This window comes from Acromyrmex echinatior, chromosome 2 (genome assembly GCF_024713525.1).
Source record: "Acromyrmex echinatior isolate Ae372 chromosome 2, ASM2471352v2, whole genome shotgun sequence".
In the NCBI taxonomy this organism is placed as follows: Eukaryota; Metazoa; Arthropoda; class Insecta; order Hymenoptera; family Formicidae; genus Acromyrmex; species Acromyrmex echinatior.
In genome coordinates, this window is record NC_141853.1 from 5,446,753 (window position 1) to 5,473,098 (window position 26,346).

The window sequence follows — 26,346 nt, forward strand, 5'->3', positions numbered from 1 at the left end:
ATATTAATAGACGTGAGTGCGAAATGTTCGCATAAGCGGCGCTCGTCAAAAGCGTGTTTGCAATAACGCCATAACTTTATTATCCGCCTCGGGGATTGGTCTTTTAGTATCGACGCACAGCGGTTCTACCGTTTATTTGACTAACGGGGTGAGATGCGCGTGGCCACTAGGAAACGGTCTTTGAAGTCAAAAGGTCGGATAAACTCCGGGAAGTTGCCTTTATTTGAACGTGACGTTTTTCCGACGAAAACTATCAATACGAATTATAGACGCAATGAGAATAGAATAAATCATGATGAATTAGCGAAACGCATTGGATATTATTTTAACTTATAGTGTGTTTTGATTCAATTCAACGAATACTATTATTAAATTCTTTAAATCACACGTTGCGACAGGAATCTCATAATTAATTACCGTAATAGCCTATAAAAAATTTACGGTAATATAATTTATAGCTGCGTAGTAAAATCTTGGAATATGAATATTACATCATTAAAAGTCAGAGATTTAACTTATATTTACGATATGAAATCTATAAAGTATATTACTGCTAGAAATAAAATACGTACAATTTTCGAGATTTACATAAGACACGATAATCTGATAATTTATTTGAATACCCGCGTATAAAGTTACGCATAAATGTTTACTATCTTTCCGACAGGCATATTCATTTCCTCTCTCTCATAAAATTTACACAATGTAAGACATTTGAACCGCGACAATAACCCACACTTAATACAATGTTTAACTTCTCATGTAGTTTCGCATACTGCAACTTCTCGGAATATAGCTATATCTATGTCGCTCGTCTATTATCTTGTGCCTAGCGGTTTCGTTGCATTCTCGTGTAGATTGATGTCCCAGTCGAGAAATAGTACATGCGTTAATTCCAGGAAGATTTCGCAGTTGGTCATGATCTAAGAGAACTAGGAAATATGTGTAACGTCCCGTCTTCCAATCCTTCTTCTTTTAATCGATAATTAACCTGAAAAATATTTGAGATTGTACGACAAAAAATTAGGAAGATATTCGAGGGAAGGAAAATGCAAAATATAATATTTTAATAGAGATATAGAATATATTAATAGTAATATTTGATAAATCGAGAAATACCCCTTATTGAGAACATCCTGCTCGATCCTATATAATGCAATATGTTTTATACGAACGGCGTTTTCGTTACGAAGGCAGAATACCGTTTTCTTCGGAGAACCCTCGTAACAGATTGAAGAAGCTTCGGCGCTTGTCGTCCGTCAGACTCTATCGGGACCAAGGGCCTTAACAGGAATATCGACGAATCGAAGTTCCTGCGGCTTGTACTCTGTCAGTGGACCTGATCGTCCCGCGAGACATTACATGCGCCATATTTTGCTCCAACGAGAGCGATGCTGCTCTCCTTTTTTTTTCTCTTTTCTTTCTCTACCCCGTTCATATCTCTTACTACTTCTCTGTTTCACTCACGCGCGAAATCATTCCACGATCTCTCGATCGAGGGATTTCTCGTGAATTCCCGTCCGCGTATCATCTCGCGTATCATCTTCGTTCTTGTCGTCGTCATTCTCGGTTATAGTCGCCACTCGAGGTGGAATCCTCCTCGCCCAAATGACGATGTCACTCTCGTGCACGACTCTCCATGTCGTACTACCTTCGGCTTCTTATTCCTGTTCGTGCAGAACGAAAAGCGGAGAAGAGCAAAGAGGGAGAAGAGGGCACATCGGGAACGCCGTGGCGATGTACATGGGCGCGCGAGCAACCGTCCTTAACGGAATTATTGCCATTAAGGTCGTTGCATTCCCGAGAGGCCGTCGTGTACGCGCCCTGGCATCCTACCGACGCAGAACTAATGATCTTAATTAACGTTTCGTAACGAAGGTCGCCCGGACTGTCCTCTTTCTTCTTCTTCTTCTCCATTTCTCCCTCTTCCCTCCCTAACCCTTCCTGGGCCCCTATCGTTTCTCTTTTTACCTTTCCGTCTTCGTGCCCTTCGCGAGTCCGCGTTTCTTTCACTTCGTCCTTTTCCCCTTCGTCCTTCTGCTGGTACCTTTCTGCCTCCGAGTCGTCTTTCTCAACTTCGTAGTTCCCACCGCTCGTAGTTCACTCAGAATCCATTTCGCTTTATTCTTCTTTTTTTTCTACCCTCGGCGCAATCATCAACCTGTCTCTTCTCTGCTCTTTCTCTCTCCTCTCTCTTTACACCCTCTTGGCATACTCGTTCGTTCTTTCTACAGGGTCCTCCTGTAGCTCCATAACATTTATTTCTTCTTGCTGTATGTCTTTCTTTTTCATTCGTTGGATTACGTCGCCACGAGTTTAATACGCCAGAGCTTTAATTATTGTAATGGTGTTAGCGTGTTCAGATTCGATTGTCATATCTACTATCTGTGTCTACTATACTTTTTCTTTTTTCTCATCTCTCGTCATCTTCTTCGACGATTTTTTGTTATTCTCTAATGGCGCGGTATCGCAAATCTCATTTTCTGGTCTCTCACAAAATTCCACCATAGCTTCATGAGATATCATTCTGATCTTGGCTTATTCTTTGTCACCTTTACGTCATTCCATACGATCATTTAATTACTGATTTTTTGTAATGAAGTTTTGTGCGTTCATTAAATGTCAGAGACGTTTAGTATATACTTGAAGTATATACTTGAAGAGAAAAAGAGAAGAGAAATAGTAACTTTCATTGGCATAATAATCTCACGTCGTGTCGACCGCAATTGCACGGCATCAATACAATTACTATAATTCACTCGTCGTTAGTAAATTACGTGTAATAAGGCTGACACCGCCACTTTTAGTAGCTACAATCGAATGAAACGTGTGCAGATCTTTAGCGCTTTTTCCTTGTTAATTTATTGCTCTATTATATAATTCATTGCATAGTGCGATCTGGTTATTCGCGTAGCGAACACGAAAAATTAGTAGTATTAAAGAATTCGTTGAGAATGACAAATCTTCCGTGTTCAGACGATGTTAATGGGGTAAATCCGAATTCTCTGTAAATAGCGAAGCTCCGACTGATTTATGAGGCACGACGGTGTGCTTAAGGAGAAATAAATTCTGATCCAAACACGAGCGATTAATCGTGAGGATCAGGGCTGCGTCGAGACACAACACTTGTGCTTATAGAGATTCTACGGGTTTTAGAAGGAATGGATAAGCATCACGGAAAAGGAGAGCTGCCGTTTAATCTCACGCGAGAGCGTTCCTTTTTCCACATTGCGCGCGGAAAGATATTGCGTAGCTAAATAACCAGCAACTCGGCCGCAGGATTTGTAGCTTCCGTAAATTATTCTGACCGTTTTCCTCTCTAGCGCGTGTCGTGTCTTGAGGGAACGTTGCTTCGAGTTCCTCGCGGTTCGCGATTATATCATTACTTTGAGTATATTGAGTGCAGATAAGTTAATTAAATACGGAAGCGTTTAGGTTACTGTTATTTTTTTTATTATTTAAGAATAAGTACGCATAACATGTATAATTATGTATAATTAAGGTCGAAACGTTTATTTAATTATTATTCAATTAAAATATAAAATATTAGCTTCCAACATTTTGCATTGTGGTGTATGCCATTGAGAAATTCGTTTAAAAATTTTACCACGTATTGACTTTGATTGTTAATTGCGTATAAATTTTTTATTTATATCAGTATTTGTCTAATCTTATCGCTAAAAAATTATTCAATTAGTTTGAACGATGCAAGAGATATATATGTACATGTGCATTTATAACAGTATTCTCATTTACTGATAATTTTTACTCTTTGAATCCTTTGGAGTAAAATTTTATTCTAAAGAGTGAAATGAATTCAGCCAATCTTGAAAAAGAGTAGTTCAATTTTCAATCTTTAAGAGCGAGATTTCATTCTTTAGAATAATAATTCATTCTAAAAGTTTTAAAGAGTAGGTATATAACAAGGTACATTAAATATATTTAATATGTAATATATTTAATAAGTAAAATATGTATAATAATAAATTTAATATGTTTAATATGACATATTTAATCGCGTATTTTAATTTTTGATTTTACAGGACTGTAGGAAGCCAGCTGGTGATGGATCCGATGTTGGTCTGTAAGAAAACAAGACGTCTGAAAGGAAAGTTAGCTGATATTTGTCGTAAGGAGCCATCTTTGTTGAAAGAAATCGCGAAGGGTGTTCAAGTAGGTACTAGGGAATGTCAATACCAATTTCGAAATCGAAGGTGGAACTGTACGACCGTCAGGAGGTCTCTCAAGAAGATTCTGCTCCGTGGTAAGTTTCATCGATATATATATATGTATATAAATCAGTAATAATTAACTTTAGAGATTATTAAAGATTGAGGTTGAATAATTATTACTCTAGTTTATTATGTGATACGTTTAATATATAATGGACTGTTTCAACATACTGGATCATTTAATGATTTTTTTCCATGTTCAAATGGATTTAAATTAAGAAAGTAAAATAAGTAATTTTTTTATAATTTTATAATTAACGAAAAATATTTAAAGACCCGAACGAGGCCTTTGCCTCAGGCACTCGATCCCGTAAATTCGTGAATCCGGTCGCATTATTCGCGAATCATGGTCGCAAGGTCGAGCAAACGCTATTCCGGGCCCTGGTCTCGCTCTCTTTTCGAGAAAGGGATCTCCGGTCCTATGATGCCCCTTTCAGGAGCGAGAAGGGGACCCGCGCACGACAATGCACACGCTAGCAGCAGATTACAGGGCGCTACTCGTTCGACATTAGGCGAACCGGATGTCGATTACACACTCCCCTACGGGGCCTGAGGGCGATTCGTTACGATTAAATGCCGGTGCCCGATCGGCACACCTCCAGAATGGGCTACCCCTTTAGGACCTTTAAGGATCTTTCTACGTGCGGGGCCTTTAAAAAATCTCTCCGCATGTGGAGCATGACGTTGACCACTCTATACCGATACGAGTATATTAATCGATCGTAAAACATGATGTATAACAATAGTATTTTTATGTTTTCATTTAGGATAATTGATTATCATTCAATGAAAAATTATATCAATAAATTATAAATTATTATATAAATTATTAAACTTTTTTTCTTATATTGTTTTGCGCTTACATATCTCTAAATTATATTTACATAAAGTTTATTGGGATAAAAAGAATATATAAAAAAGAATGCAGTTTAAGTTAGAATTTATTTAAAAAAAAAAGAGAGGTGTCGATTTTTTTATTTGATTTTTTATCTATTCTTTATATAACATATATTTTTTATTCAAATATTTTATGATGCAATTTTATTTTATTGTATTTATAACTTGGACAGGTCATGGCTTTTTTTATATATTACTTTAAGTATGCCTTTTTCGAGTTAGGACACATTACGGACGAATAAATAATTATTTTTAAATTAACCTTAATGAGATATTCTAGATATATATGTATAGTGTTTCGATGGCTAGAAAAAAGGTAATAACTACTCTCTTTAATGTTGAGATCACTTCGACGCGTATACAACTATAAAGTCAAACTGCAAGGTACCATAGCAAATAGTAGCGTGTAGTAATATGATAATAATGATAATTCCACCGTTATTGCCAAGAATACTTAACTGATCGGAATGTTGAGAAATCGAATTTCCACGAACTATATTATTATAGGTCGTTCATGTCATATCCGCGTTTGTGTTATTATTACCTATTAAAAAATTGCTTCTTTTTAACTTTCTTAATTCTTCATCAGCAATTTGCACAAAAAAATCTAGCATAATTATTGAAATAAAAAAAAGAAGTTTATCTTGTTGAAAGTTATTCTGTATAATCTCGATACAGCGTTTTATAATATATTTTATGAGATTCCAATATTTTATTGAATTATTTTCAATAAAAATAATAGAATATTTAATAGAATATTTTAAAATAAAAATAATATGATAAACGAGAAAATATCTTCGTATTCTTCGTCGAGATGTTAGATTTCTTCATTTTCAGTTATATGATATATTAGGATTATTAGCAAGTTTATATAGTTATTTTCATTTTTAAAGCATTACAAAAAATTTTATATTTCTTATTTTTTTAAAGTTTTTTGCTTCGGTAAAAATTCACTAGAGCGCTTTTCATAGAAGAGTAATGTATTATTATCGTATATCTAAAATAGTATCTATATATTATCATATATAGAAAAAAGTACTTCAAAAATATTTAATTTCGAAAGAATTTATTTTTAATATTTTTTATAAATTTAGTGCAAAAATATATTAACAAAATTTTGCCAATTTTCATATTTTATTTTTATAATTAATATTATATAATTATTATCAATGAATAGCATTTATTTATTGATCTTGCATAAACATAGATGCGTTTATCTCATCGTGGATAGTAGAGAATTTGTAAACAAGCGTGGACGAATTCCATCTTGAATACGTTACACAGTCGATCGTTTAGTTTTCACACATAATCGAATTTGGACCTTCTTTCTCTGTGCGCGGTAAATCTGAATCCGATGAAAGATGAAACTGTCCGCGTGGTTCGCTCAGTTAGCCATCCGATATATTAATTTCGGATGATTGGTTACGACAACCAAATCGAAGACGTGTTCAATAGTCTGTGCTGGTCTTCAACGCCCGATCAGATCGGTGTCCTATGGTAGCCTGACAGATTGACACTGTCCGTCGGATATTAGTGGCAATATGTTCCTTTAATTAAAGCCTTTCTGCTACGACGAACCGCGGCTAAGTCTTTCCATTTTGTCTCCCACTTTCACTCTTTTCTTTCCTTTACTCGCTCTCTCGCGATCTAAAGATCGCCGTCAATCCTATCGATCGTGATTTGATACAGGATCGTCTCTCAGGTAAGACGCTAAATGCGGACGCGCGTGGAATCCACGCCTGGCGATCGATGATCGTATTAAGCACGACACCGTCGGGGATGCCTGACGATCGGCATTCACTCGTGAGAGATGCGGGAGATAGTATATTATTAACGAGACAGCTCGTCGGCCCGAATAAATAAAGCGATAGTTTAATTAAGCGAATAGGCACCGCGCTCGGTACTTTCATTTATTTTTCGATATTTCGGAAATCTAAACATTCTACAGTATTTAGATATAGTCATTTACTTTCACAAAAAGATATGTGTAAATAATATGTGATATGACAAATTTATTATACAGAATATTACCTCAATAATTGATTGTCATATTAAATACAAAGCAGAGGCAATCATTCGACATGCAATCCTACTTTCTGTAACACAGAATTTGAGGACGACTCTTTTTTTCGTAATTGTTTTTTTTTTTTTAATTTCTTGAGTTTTATTTCTTGAGATGCATACATTCGTATTATATTTAATTTCAGAAATAGTTATTTCTAAATTGAATAAAAATTTAATTATAATTATTTTTTACGAACATTATATAGAAATATCTGTAAATTTCTGGATGAATATTTGACATCTTTCTTTAATGTAACAAATATGGCTTTTAATTTTTATATTTTAATTCTTAAGAGAATCATTACAAATATGGTTTGAATCACAATATCAGCAAGTTAATTTGCATTTTATTTGTCATTTATGGTCTTGCCTCACTTCATAAAAATGATATTGCTGTATAAGTTGATAAAGTCCAATTATACGTTTTATCAAGTAATTGTAAAATTCGTTATGTTGGGTTGTAATGAATTTGTAATTGTTGTTTCTGCAGAGTGTCCCGAATTTAAATGGCTAAAGCGTGTAAGGAATCGATAAACTAAAAAAAAGATTCCCTATATATTCCCGAAGTTTAGCCATTTAAATTCGGGACGTTCTGTATAATAAGTTTTTATTCTATGTATAGTATATCTACGCGTCTTCGTATTTGTTGTATTATTATTTCGTATTATTATGACGTTCGCTTACCATTATCAGATAGAACTACAGTTCTTTTTATGTCTTTTAGCTTCAAGATATGTACATAAATACATAAAAATTATGAAACTAATAATAATAATAATAATAACATTGATAATAGAAATAAGAAAGGTAGACGACAAATCAGTTTGTCAAATAAATATCGCTTTGTGTTGCGAAGCATTCGTAGAGTCAGAAGTTACACTCAAAAAATGGTAGGCCTCTGTCGAGAAAAGGTTGGACAGCAGGTACATAAATCTCGTCTACAAAATGCATTATTGGACGGTGCGGATCGATGACAGGGGCGGCAATGTGTTAACCGGTCGTTCCGGGTGACAATTCTCGCCGTCATCATTTATCTGTGACTCCGTTCGCGGACAGCTTACCTTAAGAAGTCCCATGTAACCGTTATACCGTTTTTATTGGGCTGCTTTGTAGCGACTCTATGTATTTCTATATACTTCCGTATTATATTCTTATTGAATTGTTGTTAGGGAATAAAATTGTTATTACATTTAATAGTTTAATTGTTATTTAAATTACTGTTATTAAAGTATTATAATTATCTACTTTTCATCGTTATTTCTTAAATTGATTATTTGAATTAAAAATCAAAATTTGTCGGATCTTTTTTTTAAAACTACATTCTTATCTCTTAGATAAAAAATTTTAAACTCATAATTGTTAATTCTTTTTGTCTTAAATATATATGAATCGTAATGTCGTATTTTAAACAAATCTATAAATGCATGCGAAGATTATATCTACTGTAAAAAAAAGAATAAATTATTATTAATCCGTCGTTTTGATGTAACACATACTATTTCTTAGAAATCTAGCTTTTGCGACATCGTAAATAGGATCTATTGATACATGTGACTATTATCTGTTACAAGCTGAAGACAGATCGCGGTTAGGTATCTAGGCGGAAGAAATATATGACTTTCTAGGCCACCCGTTTTGTCCAAAAAGATTTTAAGGAACACGTGGAGTTTGGCTACCGAATCCTATTCGAGTTATTCTTTTCTCTTTGGAAGTTTAAAATAGATAAGTTATGTATAAGAAATAAATACTTTGTTTTTTTATCAAGGAATAACAAAAATAATGGAAGCTCTGGTGGAAACTTTCAGCTTCTCACTGTTTTTATTTGAATTAAACAATTGAAGAAATAATAAGCAATAAGATGTAGTATCTAATTGTAATATTAGGTGTTGGAATTAATTCGTAGCGTTTTACAAGTGATTAGGAAGTACTTTCATTAATGTATTTTTTAATGCTCATGTGAAATAAATAACATTCTTTCATTAAAAAACGCTACGAATTAATTCCAACACCTAATATAAATAAAGTATTGAAGTATTTTAATAAAATGAATATTATTAAAATAATAACATACTATAGAAATAATTTTTATTTATATTTTGCAAGTCTTTGTCTATAAAAGTAAATACAGAATTAAAATAAAAATTCTAAATATAGAATTATAAATAAGGAAACCGGATGAAGTAACATTTTTTGCAATAAATTATTTATAGTTTTTAAGATGCTTATTAGTATCAAATTATTATATGTATAGCTTTCTAAGATGTTTATTCGCAATAATATTAAATTGACAAGCAGTTTAATATTATTGTACAAATATTACTATTCCAGCTTCGGTTTAGAACTATTTTAAGATCACCAAATAATTGGCACACATTTTACTTACTTAAATTGGTGTGTACTTATAAAGAATTATTTCACTTGAAAAACTTTCCTAAAACTGATGAAATTGCCCGATTATGTCACGTATTTCAGATTAAGTATGATCATTCGATAATGTCTAGTAATGATACACTCGCAGAGAGACAGATGCTTGTAAGTTTTTTTCCAAACCGAAAATTCGACTGATGATACATCAGAGACTTGCTTATCTATCGTCCATTCTCGGATGCATCTCTGGGGAAAAATTCCTAACGGGTGGGTTAGGGGGAGGGAAAAAGCGTATGAGGATCCATGCTACCGGCGGCGCCTATCTTAATTCCCGATTGACGTTTATTTATCTGGCGACGTTTAATTTTTATGGGCGCGATTCGGCCGATAGTTTAGGCCCAGCAGGTAGCTCCCGCTGTGTGGTCCCGGGGACCCCGGGGGCCCCCGGAGCCTGGTATAACATTCGTGGACGAGCAGCACCTCTTAATTGAGGGGTGCCGCGTGTCGCGATAAGACGAACACGGGCGTCAAAAACCCGTAGAAAGAGCTACCTCTGGAGTAAAGGGAAGCGGAGGAGGAAGGAATTTATTGTGTTGCCCCGCGCAGAGTTCTCCTCCGGCAGGTACGATCGTCGAATCGATGGGTTTCGACTAAATTAAGAGAGTGGTTTTCTTCATTCATCCCGAGATTCCACAGAATTCACGGAGTGACGAAGCAAACGGTCGTCTAAGTGGCCGCCTCCTCCAAATCAACAAATTGTCCTCTCTCTTTTCCTTCTCTTCTTTTCTCTCTGAGAGTGGAAGGAGAAGAGGGGTAGCCAGAGTCATAACGTAATGATTTTATTCTTTCATTGAGAAGAAGTCCGAGGTTAACAGGCTGCGCATTATGGCTTTCCCGAAAGAACTTTCTCGCAGCCATTATAAGTCGCAGATTTGAAGATAGAGGCAATTAGCTACATCACGTTGATTCATCGTTACAATTAGATTGATCGCTCTCATGGCAACTTTGTCTTATCGCGATTGATCATATGCTTTGCCATCTTGGGACTACTTTAGAGATACTTCTTTTCTTTGTGGTTTCCCAACTCTCTAACGAGGATGCTCACCTTGGAGCATTAATAAACTCGAGTTTAGTCGTGCCTTTGTCTGTTCGCGATGCTTTCCTTCCGTGAGAGCGGTCGCAAAATAATTTGTTTTCTGCAAATTGAAATTTCTCAGAACACATGTATGTTTTTCAATAGCGTAGTGAAAATCGTTTACCTGAAAAATGATTTTGCACATTATTTATTTTTGTCGTTGGAATGCAATACTTACAATTATTGTTATTTATACATAATAATCTTAATGTATAATAATTATAGCTTCTCTCGAGCGCTGTAAATTATTAAAATATATATATAAATTATTGAGAAAATGAAGAGAAGAATAAGAAAAGATGAACGAATCTCTTGATCCGTTAACTTTTGATGAAAATAAAAAGGACAGTTTACGCGTAATAAAAAAATGTTACCGCAGTTTCTCCACGACGGTGGTCCGGCAGTCGTTTTTCGAATGGTTCTCAACAGGGTTGGCTGAGGTTATTCCTAATAGGATAGAGGGGCAGCAAGTTTAGTGGAACCTCTATTAAATCGGGGACTAATTATTCGACAGTGAGGGTGCCGGCGATCCCGCTAATATCGCTCGTAAAATCTTCGGCTCATCCTATTTTACGATCTTTGGATGACTCTTTATAGAACACAGAAATGTGTGAAGCACGAGGAAACGCGGAGGGCGTGAAATATCAAATCTGAGGAATTCAATGCCAAGTTCCACGAAGATGATGCTTCTTTAACATTGTAAATATTAATTTTTATTCAGTCATTTTTTAAATATTTTATGCAGCCTTTGATTATGCTTCCCGTTTGATTGATGGTAATTAATATTTCTACGCGAATATTGTTGAGCGTTTTAACGATTCGTGGCCCTGACTTGTCCCTTAAACGGGTTAAGACCGTGCGTTGAAATTCACGCGAACACGAAGCAGCGATAATCAGAAGGACTGAAACGGATTTAGCGGCATAACGCTAAGTGTTTTCGTCGCCTCGCGAATGCGGCGCTAACTAATGCGCTCCATATAGGATTCCCAGCCCGTTTTCGCGCCTCTCCTGTTTCCCATCTCGCACGTACGGAAATTAAATAACGTCACGTGTACGTGTCAAACATCTACTAAAAGGCCTTTAAAAGATATTTGTCCTTTGCGTCGTTCGGGCTTCGCGAGTTTGTTTCGTACCTTGTGAATCTTTACTCGTTCATGTCGATATTTGTCGATCATTAATAAATGGGTGAACGTTTAACAATAAATGTGTGAAAAATTGATAAAATTTATTTTCGAGAATTGAGAAAAATTGTTTGATAAATTTTATTGTGAAAAAAATCTTATGTAACAGCTTTAATGATTCTTATAATAATAATAATAATTACAAATATTAAATATGGTATAAAATCAAGAAATATATTGTATTATATACACAAATGATCAAATTTATTTGAACTTTAACGAATGCAGAATATAAAAATAATTTCTTATTCTTAATTAATATTCTTAATTAAATACTAATAATGAAATATCGAGATACATTAATTTATCCAAAATATTGTGAATTTTGAAATAATTACAGATATTATCTGTCAAATATTTCATATGTATTTTGATTCTATCTGAACTTAAAGGAATGTCTCATAAATCAAAATTTGGAAAGATTTATATAAACCGTTTTAAAAACGAGCTGTAATCGCGTTAGGGCAGTACACTGACCTTGCTTCTCTAATTCTAAGCAAGGTCAGTGAAGCAAAAGCAATTGACGTGACTACAAGCTATATCTGTCGAGAGCACTTTGCTCACAGTACCCATCACCCGTGGTGCTACTTCTCAGGAATATGTCGCCATGGGGGGGTTTTCCTTGCCTCTGGCTTTCACACAATATTGCCAAAGATGTGCACGAAATATTATTAGCACAGCCGGATGCTGGCCCGTAGCGAGTTGGCCCACATGAATCATTCATAAAGCATGGTATAGCAGTGGCACTCTCGTGACAAGAGGAACAATGGCGCAACCATGAGCGTCGATCATGGAAGCGTGTTGTACGAAGGAAAAGCCTGATTTTTCTCGCTTCCAACGGTCGTAGAAACCGGTAGGAAGGAAATTATCCATGACTAAAGAGATACCTCATACGACCGGTCCTGACAGGCATCATATCGCGATATCCCAAGAGAAATAAATACAAAAAGAGAGAAGAAGTCTTGACTTCTTTCTTTCGTTCCTTAGTGAGAGGACGAAAACCTACGTCATATTATTAACACTATTAGCTTCGATGTTAACCGCATGTGAACTGTGTGCACTCCTGGCGAAACTATAAACAGCGAACAAAATACACGAGGCGCGACTGCATGCGCATAAAAAAAGTCCCATCAATTAACATATATTTCACAGTACAATTTATCTCTATTGATTGAAATTAATCTTTATAATCGATATAAATAGGGGAAATAATTAATTTAACTGACATTTATAGAAATAGCGATAATTGTACGAGTTGCATTTATTCACTGATCGCGAATTTTTTATTTTGTAACTATATATCAATGAATGTAGAAGCAAGAATGAATTTTCTGCGCGATTACGCTTTATAAGAACTGTACTTTGAAAGAGCAAATGGGCTCCCTGCACCGCGAGAACGTCTGGGCCGGTGTCGTCTCCACAAAGGATTGACAACAGCAAACAGTTTAGTGTCCCGTACGTTTATTGTATCTCGACTACCGTACGTTTAACTTCGTTCCGGATGCGCGGGAGGGTAGAAGACGGAGATAGCAGAACAGAAGAGAACCGACGAAAAAAAGTACGCCTCGGGACCAGGACAGATCTGTTACTCCGTTAGACTTCTTCGGCCTGACATTTGAATGCTTCGTCGATTCCACGTCGAGAGGAGAACGAGTAGAAACCGAGGAAGGAGAACTCACCACTGCTGTTGTCGTCTTTATATTGCCTTCCTCTCGTCGTATCTTATGGGTTTTTGTCAAACTTCGGTGCATTCCTTCGCGAGTTTTACCGACGAGATGACGATAATGTTTCTCCCCGCACAATTCTCTCGCGTTATAGTTATAAATCACGTCTGCGACATATGATATGTAAATTTTCATACTTTATCGAACATCCTCGATACGCAAAACTTGATTGTAATTTAATTAATAGGAAACTTTAACTGTTCCTTAAAAAAAAAAAAAGAAAGAAAAAAAATAGTTTGATTAATTGAAATATGCAAAGGACAATCAAACTTTACGTATGATCGATAAAAAATGTGTGTAAAAAGCGTACAATTCGAATAGTTCTGTTCTTATTATGCGAAAAGGGAGATGATAGATGAAATAATAGTGCGATCCAGCGTCGTTTTTCTCGATTCACTCCTGATATCTCGTAATTACCGCGATATCTCGTGCGACGATGAGGCGTGCTTGGTACGCCACGGCGAATGGAACTTAGAATGCTTGACGAGAACGGTGAGTGTAGGAAAGAGAAGGAGCGAGAGAAATTCCTGCAAGAGCAGAGAATCACCAGCGGTGATATGGTGCGGCAGTTCTCAAAAATCCGCTGGAATCTCGGGGAAAAGGTGAACGCGCCTGAGGAGCTCCCGCCGCAATTGGTCATTCGGCGATTTTTGCTGGCATTCATGCGTCCGTTCCTCGCGGTATTTATTGGAAAGATTTTCTCCCCTACGATCTCGGAGAGTCGAAGAGCGGGCCAGCGAAGATCTGGTACTCGCGCGAGCGCCGCTTCTCCATCCTCTTGTCCTCTTATCCTCCACCTCGCTGCAAGTGCACTCAGCTTGCAGCCCTATATGCGCGCTATCTTCTTCTCTCATTGAATATTCTCAACTTTATTTACGGATGCCCGTCGAGATTTATCGCCGTTCGCGCTGCTCTTTTCGCTTTAACCTGCTTCGTCTTGCTGTAACGTCGTCTGTCCTTTCCTTTCCCGTGTTCGCCTACATCCTGCGCGTCTAATGTTATTTCCTTTCCTTCCTCTGTCCTTTTCTTTTTCTTCTTCTGCATTGCTCTCTGGTACATCGTACTTTTACGATATTATGCGGTACAAAAATGATGCACACATGTAGGAAATATGGCAAGCTATTTTATAAAGAAAGAGATCATAAATAAGAATATTCTACATGAACATTGTGTTAAAATAACACGCCATATTTTTTTTGTCTAGCGACATCTCTAATGTTTAAATATATATTAGATAATCAAATAAAATAAATAGATATAGTAATGCAAGATATAATATTTTTATTAGTTGCCAATATTTTTAAAAAATCCTTTATAACTTTATCAACTTATGTGTTCCCCAAATATTTTTTAAATTAATTTATTTCATCATAATAAGAGTGAAAAATTACGATAAATGTGTTAAGGACAAATTGTAGTATTGTAAGTAAGAAAGGCGAGGAGAGACGTATTCTTAAACGCGAAGATCAATACTAAGTACGATCTACTGCGCATGAATCGGTGCATGAATCGGCCCGATAGATTGTCTCATTGCTAAACAAATCACCCCGTTGTAGCATTGAGAACGATCGATAGCATCTACGTGCGTCGATCGAGTACAACGGCGACGTAATTCCTACAATGGCGGTCCGACGCATCGCCGCAAATTGCTTGCATAATCCAACCGATTAATCACCGCGAGATTTACGAGGGATTTGTTAACCCTATGCAAAAATGCACGTGCTTAGCTATATATGCAATTACTTTCGCATACTTTTGCATATTCTATAAATATATATTAGATATTGATAACGTGTGCATTAATACAGCATTATAAAGAATATATTATTATAGATATGTTATTTTTAATTTTAAGACTATAAAAGATATATTAAAAAATTCAATTTTTTAAGTTACGATACGATTATAAAGTACAAATTAAAATATTAGATTATTTTCTAATGGGAAATTAATTTTTATTTAATTACAAAGTATTTGTAATTAAATGTCGGCAAAGTATTTGTAATTTAAATTATATTTAAGTTTTCTAGGATTTTTCTTGGAAAATTAGCATGTTTACTCATACAGGAAAAAAATAAGTGAAAAAAAATGTATAACCTTTAGAGAGCATTTATTTTAAAAATCTTACAGCTTCTCTCTCTCTCTCTCTCTTGAGTAAAATACGTTATAATTCGTTTTTTTTATTGTACAATATTTCATGCAAAAGCTATTGTAGGTATTCCTCAAAATACATCATTTTAACGCCATTATTGTGGCTTTCCCTTCCTATAAAAATTAATTTTGCATCTTGTAATACGTTCCATTGTCGAATTATAATTCATTTTAGCATAATATCTATCTAGATATTATTACTATTAATTTATTCGTTCTTTCAAGATTTATTACTTACTGCGCCACATATTGAAATCCTGCATAAATATAAGTATAAAAACACTCAGTGCATAAGACAGTATACCAGGGCATTACACGATCATGTGATCCACGACCGACGTTATATAATAATTTACGAGAAAATGTATTACGATCATTTCAACGGCACGACATGTATATGTCCGCGGTAAATGGAACGTTCATTCGCGACATTCCTCGCTTTGATGCAGTAATATTGAAAGAACGCCGAACGCTGATACACCGTGTATATTTATGCATACGTCAAGTGGCAACGCTGATGCAACGCGTGTCACGGGACAAGCGATGTAATTTCTTTTTACCCATAAACGGGATCTCTGTACGTCGTCTTGATCCCTCATTAAGAAGTTCGGATAATATGCCCGACATTATTAACATTACGAGAGGTTCATAAAACTGGAAAGTGCATGCCGACCATTACGTCTTGCGCGAATGCTTGACCCTCAGCGATCTTTCTGGATACTCAATGAGTATTACACATTGCACTTGTTGAAGTTAATGTTTGAAAGACAATGTTCACATATTGTTGTCGCGATATTACTTGCAAATAAAGAACAAAATTAACATAATTATTTGTATATTTTAAATTTTATATAATACTATATTAAATTACTAGTATTTAATTTCTTTCGATTAAACAAAATATTAAAATATTAATTTGAAATTATAAGTCGCATAAATGATTATGCTTCATTTATTACTACGTTTATTACTTTGTGACGTTACTCGTGCTACTATCTTTACTTTTTTACGAAACCAACGTGATATGAGTAAATTAAAAATAATTATACGTTTTAAGAAAACAGCGAAAATTCGCGAAAAAATATTCTTCGGGTTCAGGAAATAAAATGATCCTCTATACGGTTGCATTTTATTGTCGGCTGAGTTATTCTCTCATCTGGAATGATGAGAACGAGAGAAGAAGAGAATATTGCGAGCGGGAGATGAAGAAGACGCGAAAGGGTTGAAAAAGAAGAAGATGATCACTTGCAATTAAACACAGCGTAAGTCCCGCTCTGAGGATAATGCCCTGGAATGCTGATAATTGGCTGAACCGTCCGGACGACCCGAGACGAAGGGCCCACAGGTGCAGCTGGCGGCATCGCGAGATCATCGGCTTGCGATGCCTCGTGTTTAATTGATTCGAAGTGATTTATATTATGTGTCGTTCCTCTGCACCTCCAGCATTCTCCGAGCACCGAAGCGATCATCAAAATACTCAGACGAATTGTCATTCGAGAATGAAAAATATTACAAGATGTGAAATTGAACGGCCTTTGACCGTACGATTGTATTTCCACAAAAAATTTTTGTTTAATATAAATATGTCTGACGTGAGGTCTGCTTCAGTCCAAATATTAAAATCATTATATATATAAAGATAAAATATGGTTACATATTAGATTATTCGGCAAAGATAACTGGTAATAGTATAAAACAAATATTTTTGAGGTTGTGATTGTTGAAAATGAAAAAATTGAAAGTTTATTATTAGAATTAAAAGATCTTTCTTTCTATCTTTTTTTTTTCTTCTCCCTCGCGAGAAGAATTGAAGGTTTACTGCAACAGTTGTAAAAACTATGGATCTTCTCACTGTGGATTAATCTACTTCCCATCTTTTTAACTTTAAAGTTATTTCCTCCGTTTTTACGGAAAATGTGGATTAGCTCACTGTTGCAGTAAGCTCTCCAATTTTATAAATGTTATTCAGAAATATAGATCTAAAGTATTAACGTGCGGTAATTTAATAAATTAAAATAATTTTCCTGATATTTTAAAGATAAATAATTTAGACTGTCAGTCATGATTTTGAAAACTTCCTAAGTATTTTTTTTTTTTTTCGAGAGTCATCCAGATTCAGAATTGATCTTAACGGTGCCTCTAGAGGAGCGGAGGAGGCTGCGAAAAAAAGAGCAGTTCACGAGACTCTCGTAAACGATCCGGCCGCGTGAGCTCGAAAGAGTTCGATGCTTCCGTCATGTTAAAGGGCCGATGCGTCGATTCGAGCGAAGGTTGGAGTCGGAGACAGAGCGAGCGATCGATCTCCGCTCGTGAACGAAGAAGCGGTGAATACGGCCACGCCGGGAGCCAAGAGAGGAGAGCTAGCCGGACCTCTCTCCCGCTCTCAAAGTCCCGATATCAGATCGCTCGTATAAAACTATCGTATCGTTTAAATACGCACTGAAAGGTGAGGCGATGCATCAGAAGATATCGCGAGCGATGGCAGGCAGGCCTCCTCTCTTTCCTTGGCCTGCGTCCTCCTGTTCCGTCCACGCTGTCGATCCGCGCTGAAGATACCCGCCTGGAATCCATGGGAACCACAGAGAACCGGGCTTAAACGCGTATAACCCCTCCCTGGCGTCACAGTGGGGCCCACTACCCGGACCTCTTGTACCTCATCTCCGCGTTTCCCTCCGGCTTTCTACCCTCGATACATATATGCTCATTCTTCCTTTTTCGTTCGAATTTCTTTTCTTATTTTATTGTTCCATGACAATATTGATTTATAAAGCGCGCGTATCATTTGGTTTAGAAATCTATAGATTATGTGAGAAATTTTTATTAGATTAATGTAAATTTATAAAATATATGATAAAAGTGCACAAGGTAATAAAAGTAAGAGGTAAAAATAAAATAGTAAAAACGATAACAATATATTGTTATTCTCTGGCGGCACAACGACCGATATTATCGACATCGCTGTTTATATTAGGATAATTGACAGAAGATCGCGTATCAAGTTTCTGAAAAGGAGATGCGATCGCGGCACTATTCTGCATTGCCGATGCTTCGGTGCTCGATATTCACGATAGCTACCGATTCCGTTCTTCCCCTTTTCGTTGGAATCCGTAATTGGGCGGGCATTCCACGTTATGAGTTAATTCCGGCGTGTCGGTATCGGCAGAGATCATATCGACGCGAAGATCAACACGAGACGATCTTGGCTTGGTTTTCTCGATCGGCATTTCGCAATAAGATAAAATGAAAGGCGATATCGTCAGTTTAACGAGGAGACGGATCCCTTTTGGATTTTGCCTTAGACTTGTATTATATGTATATTAATGTTCATTTATTGATATATAATTAAAAATTTTAAAAATTAAAAATGATTTTGTCAGGCCTTAATGATTTGCAGTATATTATAAAATTATATGAAGAGAGTAAGAATCTTATTGGATCGTATACATGTAAATACACAACCAATAGGAAATGATGGAGCTAAAGATCCAGCTTTGACCGTTATGGGCTTTATTTCTTATTTTTTTTCTTGGTTGTGTATTTATGTGAAGACATTGGGTGTACCATATAGAACTGAATGTTATAATATATTATTATGTTTCAGAATATAATTAATGAGCAATCTGTACATTCACTCGTTTAATCAAGATAAAATAAATTAATCTTTAAACACATATAATATGCACACATTAATGTAATATGTTGTAATATATTAATATACATATATGTGTAAATAATACACTATTAATTAAATATGTATAATTTATACAAATACCTTAATTTTTTAAATAAATAAATAAATAAATATGTATAGGGGAAAGGCCCCTATTATGAGATCAAGTTCATTTTGGATAAATGCTATAAGTCTATGGGCAGAATTTAAAAAACAATAGGTCATTTTGAAGGGAATTTAATAAGCTTTAAGATAATGTCAATTATATTATAAAATTTAATTCAAATTTCATTTTTTTTTTAAATTAAAGAAATATAAAAAGTGAGCAAATCTCATAGTCAAAAAATTGTGCTCCTAATGAGATGCCCTGAAATATCGATAGTAAAACGCAAGATATATCAGTATTGCAATTAAAAAACTTTATTTAATGTTTCTTAAATACAAACCAACACAGCCAGAGTGCGCGAAAAATAAATATGCGATACATTATTTCCAGAACTCGTCTTCAGATAGTTGAAATCAAGTATCGCAGAAATAGGCATTCGACGTTCATTCCAGTTTTCCTTTTTATTATTGTATAATAACATTTATACTTTAGCAACGATTTTCACTATGCATGGGAGCATGGCTTATTTCATATTAGAAATACCTTGGCATATCGTATTACGATTTCCATGCCTTATGGTTTTGCGACCATCAAATCTATTTCTGTAATTAAACAATTCAACACATATCCCGTATTTTTCTATTAGTACGACATTACTCAATCACTACATGAAGAATTTATTACCAAATATTCATTAAATAATAAACAATGTTTAAAGGCTCATCTCAATGAAACTTGAAGATATCCAAATTCTAAAATCTTTTTTTATGATAATTACAGGCATGATCTAATAATGAATTTTCTACTAAATTTAATAAACAATTTTCAATCCAAAAGCAATAAATTCGTGATGGAACCAATAGCGTCTATTAGTTTAGCAGAAACACCGCTATCTCATATTAGGCGCCTATCTCACAATAGGAAGCTGTCCTCTACATGTTATAATATGTAGTCTACATATTATACACACATAAATATAATATATAGTAAAAATAGTAATATTTAGAATAGTTTACAAGATTATTTTTTTAAGAATTAAAGAAATAAAATGCATTTGGAGAGAATATGGAAAGAGAAATGTATATGTATATGCAATCTCCGGTTTTGCAAAAAACCGGATGTTCGTGAAGACTATATATAAGAGACAATGGCCAGGGGCGGTGGCGATCTTCCGTTTTGAAAAGAGGTGAAATTCGGCGTTGTATGCATTGTCTGCTTAATGATTGAGTGGAGACATGACAAGTGAAACCGAATACACACACACATCACGAGGAATTGCATCGGACGACCCGGGCGTGAGTCTCCGTCGTACACCTATTGCAATCAGACAAGCGTGAGCTCCGATTATGGGACCGATGGGCGTTTGCTTCTAAGGCCTTCAACGATACCCCTTTTATACTGGCGAGCTGATCTTTTCGTATGGCCCATTGGCGATCGGTACCACCCACATCTCACAGAACTACCAGATAGAATTTGCAATTCGATATCTTTAAATAAGGGTTATGTACGAATTCAAGGTGAAATGATTGAAAGAAGCTTTGAATATTTGTTCTACGTATATATATATATATATATATATATATAGAACAAATATAGGATGTTCTAGAATTCCTAATTTGAATTTTATGAAGACAAATTTTTTAATAAATTTAAAATAAAAATTTTTTTCTTAGACAGGATATATCGAGGGAAATTTTTCTTAGACAGGATATATCGGTTATATTATACTTTTTATAGCGCAATGTTAAATTTAATCAAAATATGTTTTAAACGCTGATTAAAAAGGTATAATATAATAATTTTAATATATATGTATTAAAATTATTATACTATGTTTTTTAACCAGTATAATATTATTATAGTTTTTTAACTATTATATGTAAAACCAAACAATTTCAACTTTAGAGCTAGATGATTTTTTAATTGTTTACGTAATCATTCGAAATCTGGTGAAATCCATGACATTATTGAAATATGTAAATGTTCGCAGTTGCGAATAGTAATTTCTTATATCCAAAAAAAAATTAAAGAAGCGATAATTGTGTATCATTATATCGATTAATTGACACGTACTGACTTTCTAGACGCTATATAAGTAATTACTGCATGCATACTGTATCTGATGTCAAATTATACCTTCTGTCGCTAGTCCATTCTATATTTGACACTCAGATAACGATGTACAAGGATCTAGCAACTATATGAATTGACGGTTTTCGATCTACATAGCTTATTCGCGATTGAATACTGTTGTAATTATAGATCTGCCTTCACAAATTAAGTGGCCTAGATTATTCAACCAACTAGATTATTCAACCTCTACAAGACGTGTTTATTAAGATATCACTAAAAGTTTCTAAAACCGAAGTCTAATCGGGAAGTTATACGCTAAGTAATAATTTAGATTATACACCATTCTATCACTTATTTATACTGCATGTATTAGGAAATAAATGAATAACAATTAAATAAAAATATTATTGCAAATATATATATTTTTTACTAGTATATATAAAAATTCAGGTGTATATTATATTATGAAAATTGTATAAAGAAGCGATAAATTTTATCAGAAGATTGTTACGAAAGATTGTTTTTTTATCGAGTCAAGTATTTTTGGCAGATCTTATTTAGAACGATATCATTAATTAATGTATTCCAAGAGTCTGGCACGCACATATGTAAGGAGATTCTAAATTGTCTTATTCGCCGGCTGACGCGTAATCCGATTTGTTTCTCGGGCAATCTGATTGCGCGCGACCTTCTTCAACTTTCCTCGCCTAACCCTTGCCGACGTTATCTTCCGACATCCTCCTTCGTTTGAGACTCTCTGCGACCGGGAAGATTCTTGCTGATTTTTTTATTACCACTCGTTTACCGCGCACATATGCGCGCCGGGCGCGCCTCTTCTTGTTTCGCGATCGGTGATTTACGTTGCGGACCACGCTACCACGGTAATAGTCCATTAATTGATCTCGGATTCCCCTCCATGTGCTTGCAGATACGCGAGAGACGGGTTTCGTGAACGCCATCACCGCCGCTGGAGTTACTTATGCGGTTACCAGAGCCTGCACTATGGGTGACCTCGTGGAATGCTCCTGCGATAAGATGACGTCGAAGGGTAAAAGCTTACTCTTTCAGTCTTTCTTTGTGATTTAATTCGCATATCGATTTCTCATTAATTTCTCATCGGAATTTATAGTAATTTACAGGCTTTTAAAAATCCATTATAAATACTGAAATTATTATTACTTTTTTACATAAATTAAAAGGGTACATTTATATCTACTTTGAGAAAAATCGTAACACTAGCGTAACATTATTTGCGTAAGTTTTTTTAAAATTGAAATAGAAATATCAATAAACTTTTTCTTTATAATTTTAAACGTCAAACATTTCGGATTATATCATTTTCCTCACGATTAATATTTTAAAAAATAGGAAAAAATTACAATTTCCGCAGGTAATCGTCTGGCTAAATTTGCTCGTACGGTTGAAGCGAAGAAAAGTTTGCCGACAGAAGGAGACTGGGAATGGGGAGGATGTGGCGATAACGTAAACTTTGGCTTTAAAAAATCCCGGGAATTCATGGATGCACCATATCGTAAAAGAAGCGATATTAAAACGTTGGTAAAGCTTCATAATAACGACGCCGGTCGTCTGGTAAGTTATTTTTATATTTATTCTCCATATATACTTCTAATTTTTTATACATGCATGCGCTTTTATTTAATTGATTTTGTTGTCATTTTTTCATCATATACGTAATAATATAATTAAAATCAATTTTGTAATCAATTTTACGCACAATTGTCCAACGGAAGAATCATGTTCTATTATAAGATAATCTTCGAAATATTTTGCATTTTGCATTTTAAATCCGAACTAATTAGCTTCCAATTTTCTTGATAATGTTTATTTTCAAGACTCTAGCAAACATTATTTTAACAAAAAATTAAAAGATATGTTTTAATATCATTATATAGTTAATAGGCTTTATCTTAACGAGGATCTTACAGTCGTTACTTCTTTTAATTATTGAGTCTTTAATATATTTGGGTTTAATTTTTATATATCATTGTTAGAATTTAAAAATCGTTAGCCTTTGTTAGAAAGAAAAAATAGGTATATATGTTCCTACCCGACGTGCTATGTACATTCGCTCCTCAGGCCGTACGCAACTTCATGAGGACCGAATGCAAGTGCCATGGGCTGTCTGGTTCCTGCACGGTGCGCACTTGTTGGCGCAAGATGCCACCGTTTCGGGAAGTTGGCAACCGTTTGAAGGAATCCTTTGATGGCGCGGCCAAAGTCATTCCTAGCAACGACGGCCATAGTTTCATTACTGAGGGTCCCACGATTAAGCCGCCCGGTAGATTCGACTTGATCTACAGCGAAGATTCGCCAGATTTCTGCAAACCGAATAGGAAGACTGGTTCCTTAGGGACGACAGGTCGTCAATGTAATTCGACTAGTCCTGGAGTCGAGGGCTGTGAGCTCCTCTGCTGCGGTAGAGGCTACGACACCAGAATCGTCAAGGAGAAGGTCAATTGTCAGTGTAGGTTCCGGTGGTGTTGCGAGGTTACGTGCAATACGTGTCTTGTCAAGAAGACTGTCAACACTTGTCGCTAGTCGACGTAAGTGACAAACTTGTATCGATATATGATAGTGTTGAGAATCGTGTTGATGCGATAGTTTGTCCTGCATGTATTAGTGGAAGATTAGAGTGAAGTTGAGGAGACAATGCCGAGAGGAATGATTTATATTTTTTGCGCAAGTCCTATTGACGTGTGCCATAACGATGGACTAGAAAACTATATAATTGAAGAGTTTCGTAGAGTTTTAAAAGTTCTATAGAGTTTTGCAGAGAACACTGCGGTGTTAAAATATATTTTTGTAATAATGGGAAGAATATTAGGTTATCGAGCTTTCTCCCACTTATTTTTTAATAATTAGTTGCCGAAAAACATAAACGAATTAGCTTTTATTAGCATTCAGTGTGTTCTGAGATTGTTCAGTGTTAATGTTTAGCGCGATTGAAACTTTTCGACTTCTATCGTTGCCATTGATTCAATCGTCTCTTTCTCACGTTCGTGATATACGCCCTATTACGTAATAGCATTTGTAATATATCAATTTCTAGAATATGACTTGATCGTGAATATTCATTGACGAATATTCAGACGATATGTGATTTACAATTTATCATGATCACACAGGGCTGGATTAAATCTAGGTTAGCGAGAAATACGTATGTAAGATTTCTGAAGAGATTTATTGTGCGTAAATACATGTGTAAATGCGAGAAGTGGGATTATATAGGGACGTCAGTAGTGCATGCGCGAGCCAAGTCAGACGCGAGTCGCAAATGTAGCTAGGCGCGATTTATCGTGTTTTAAAGAATGAAAGAATATATATCTTTGACTATATATCTATGAATTGCTGATGATCATAAAACTGAAAATTTTGAATACAGACTCGAATATTTATTTTTATATTTGGTACAAAGCGTAGCAATTATCAATGCTGGCGATATAGATTGTGGTCAAAGATTTTTATTGTTATATAATCAGGACCAGTTCTATATAGATTCTTGTTGCCTTCTAGACTTTTATTATGCGCGATATAAGATTGCTACTTTTTTCGATGGTAAAATAATACAAAAAATTGACGTTATATTATTAATAAATGTTTTTCTTAACAAAATATCATTTTGATAACAAAATAAAAATTTTGTTATCAAATTATCTTAACAATAAAACTAATTTAAATTATCTTAACAATAAATATTGTTGAGAAAAATATAATAATAGAAATCTGTTTTTCATGCAACTTTGTACATCTTTTGATAAAAACACGTCGCTCTGACAAAGCCTGATGGATTTTCTGTAGAATCGATTCCATATATAGCTGTTATTAACATCGCCTACGCTTTCTCTCTGCGCAAGGCGATCATGTTTCGGGCTTTCCACGTATCTCCAGTGCTCGTAATATATATTAAGACACACACACATATATATATACATATATAATATATATATAAGATAACGTAATGAATTTAATATCCGTCATGATGCATATCCATTAAAGTATCGCACCATTATTCATATACGCCTAGTGAATCGCTTTTCTGCTTAAAATCGCTACGACATTGAGCGAAGTCCCAAGTGACAATTCGATTTTAGTGACATCGGAAATAATTCAATAATATTGAATTTTTGTACAAACTTTTTTTTATTATATTCAAGAAAGAACTCGGGACTTTGCTTTCGTTTGACGCGTATCATAATTACACTGCTTTCCCTTCGCGTGACCTAAGCTTTGTGCCATACGTTACGATTCGATCGATCAATGTTTACGCGTCTACCAACGAGATATACGCATTTTCTCGATTTTTGGATAAACACTCCTTATCAATTCTTAAACTATACCTCGTTACTTATTTTTCTTAGCTTATTTTTCTTGTTTGTGTATATAAGACTGATCTATTAGGTACGGATAAAATTACACTCACGGATGAATCTCGTTTGTTATTATTAAGATTGATCAATTTATCTGCAGTGACGATTTATCTTAGGATGAAAAAGAACAAATATATAAACAATTGTATTTTAAATTCCAGTTTATTCAATCCAAGTTTATTTCAAATAAATTATCTCTTTTATATTACTGAGATAAGGTAAGTAATAGTACTATATATTTTTTTATTTGAGAATAATATATGATAATAATACATAATGATTCCAATACCTATATGTATAAAATGTCTGACAAACATCTATATATTTTAATTTAAATGTATAGAAGATAATTTGCAAA

At 34.9% G+C, this 26,346-nt stretch overlaps 1 protein-coding gene across 1 annotated transcript in view; it reads left to right on the forward strand.

Annotated features, from left to right (window-relative positions):
• LOC105150855 (protein Wnt-6) overlaps positions 1 to 26,143 on the forward strand; it is a 39,673-nt gene extending 13,530 nt beyond the window's left edge. The window contains exons 2-5 of the mRNA XM_011064203.2: positions 4,044 to 4,264; positions 22,529 to 22,648; positions 22,991 to 23,190; positions 23,698 to 26,143. Of these exons, the coding sequence (XP_011062505.1) occupies positions 4,044 to 4,264; positions 22,529 to 22,648; positions 22,991 to 23,190; positions 23,698 to 24,159 (1,003 nt within the window). The 3' untranslated portion in view covers positions 24,160 to 26,143. The remainder of the gene's footprint in view (positions 1 to 4,043; positions 4,265 to 22,528; positions 22,649 to 22,990; positions 23,191 to 23,697) is intronic.
• Positions 26,144 to 26,346: the final 203 nt, after the last annotated feature.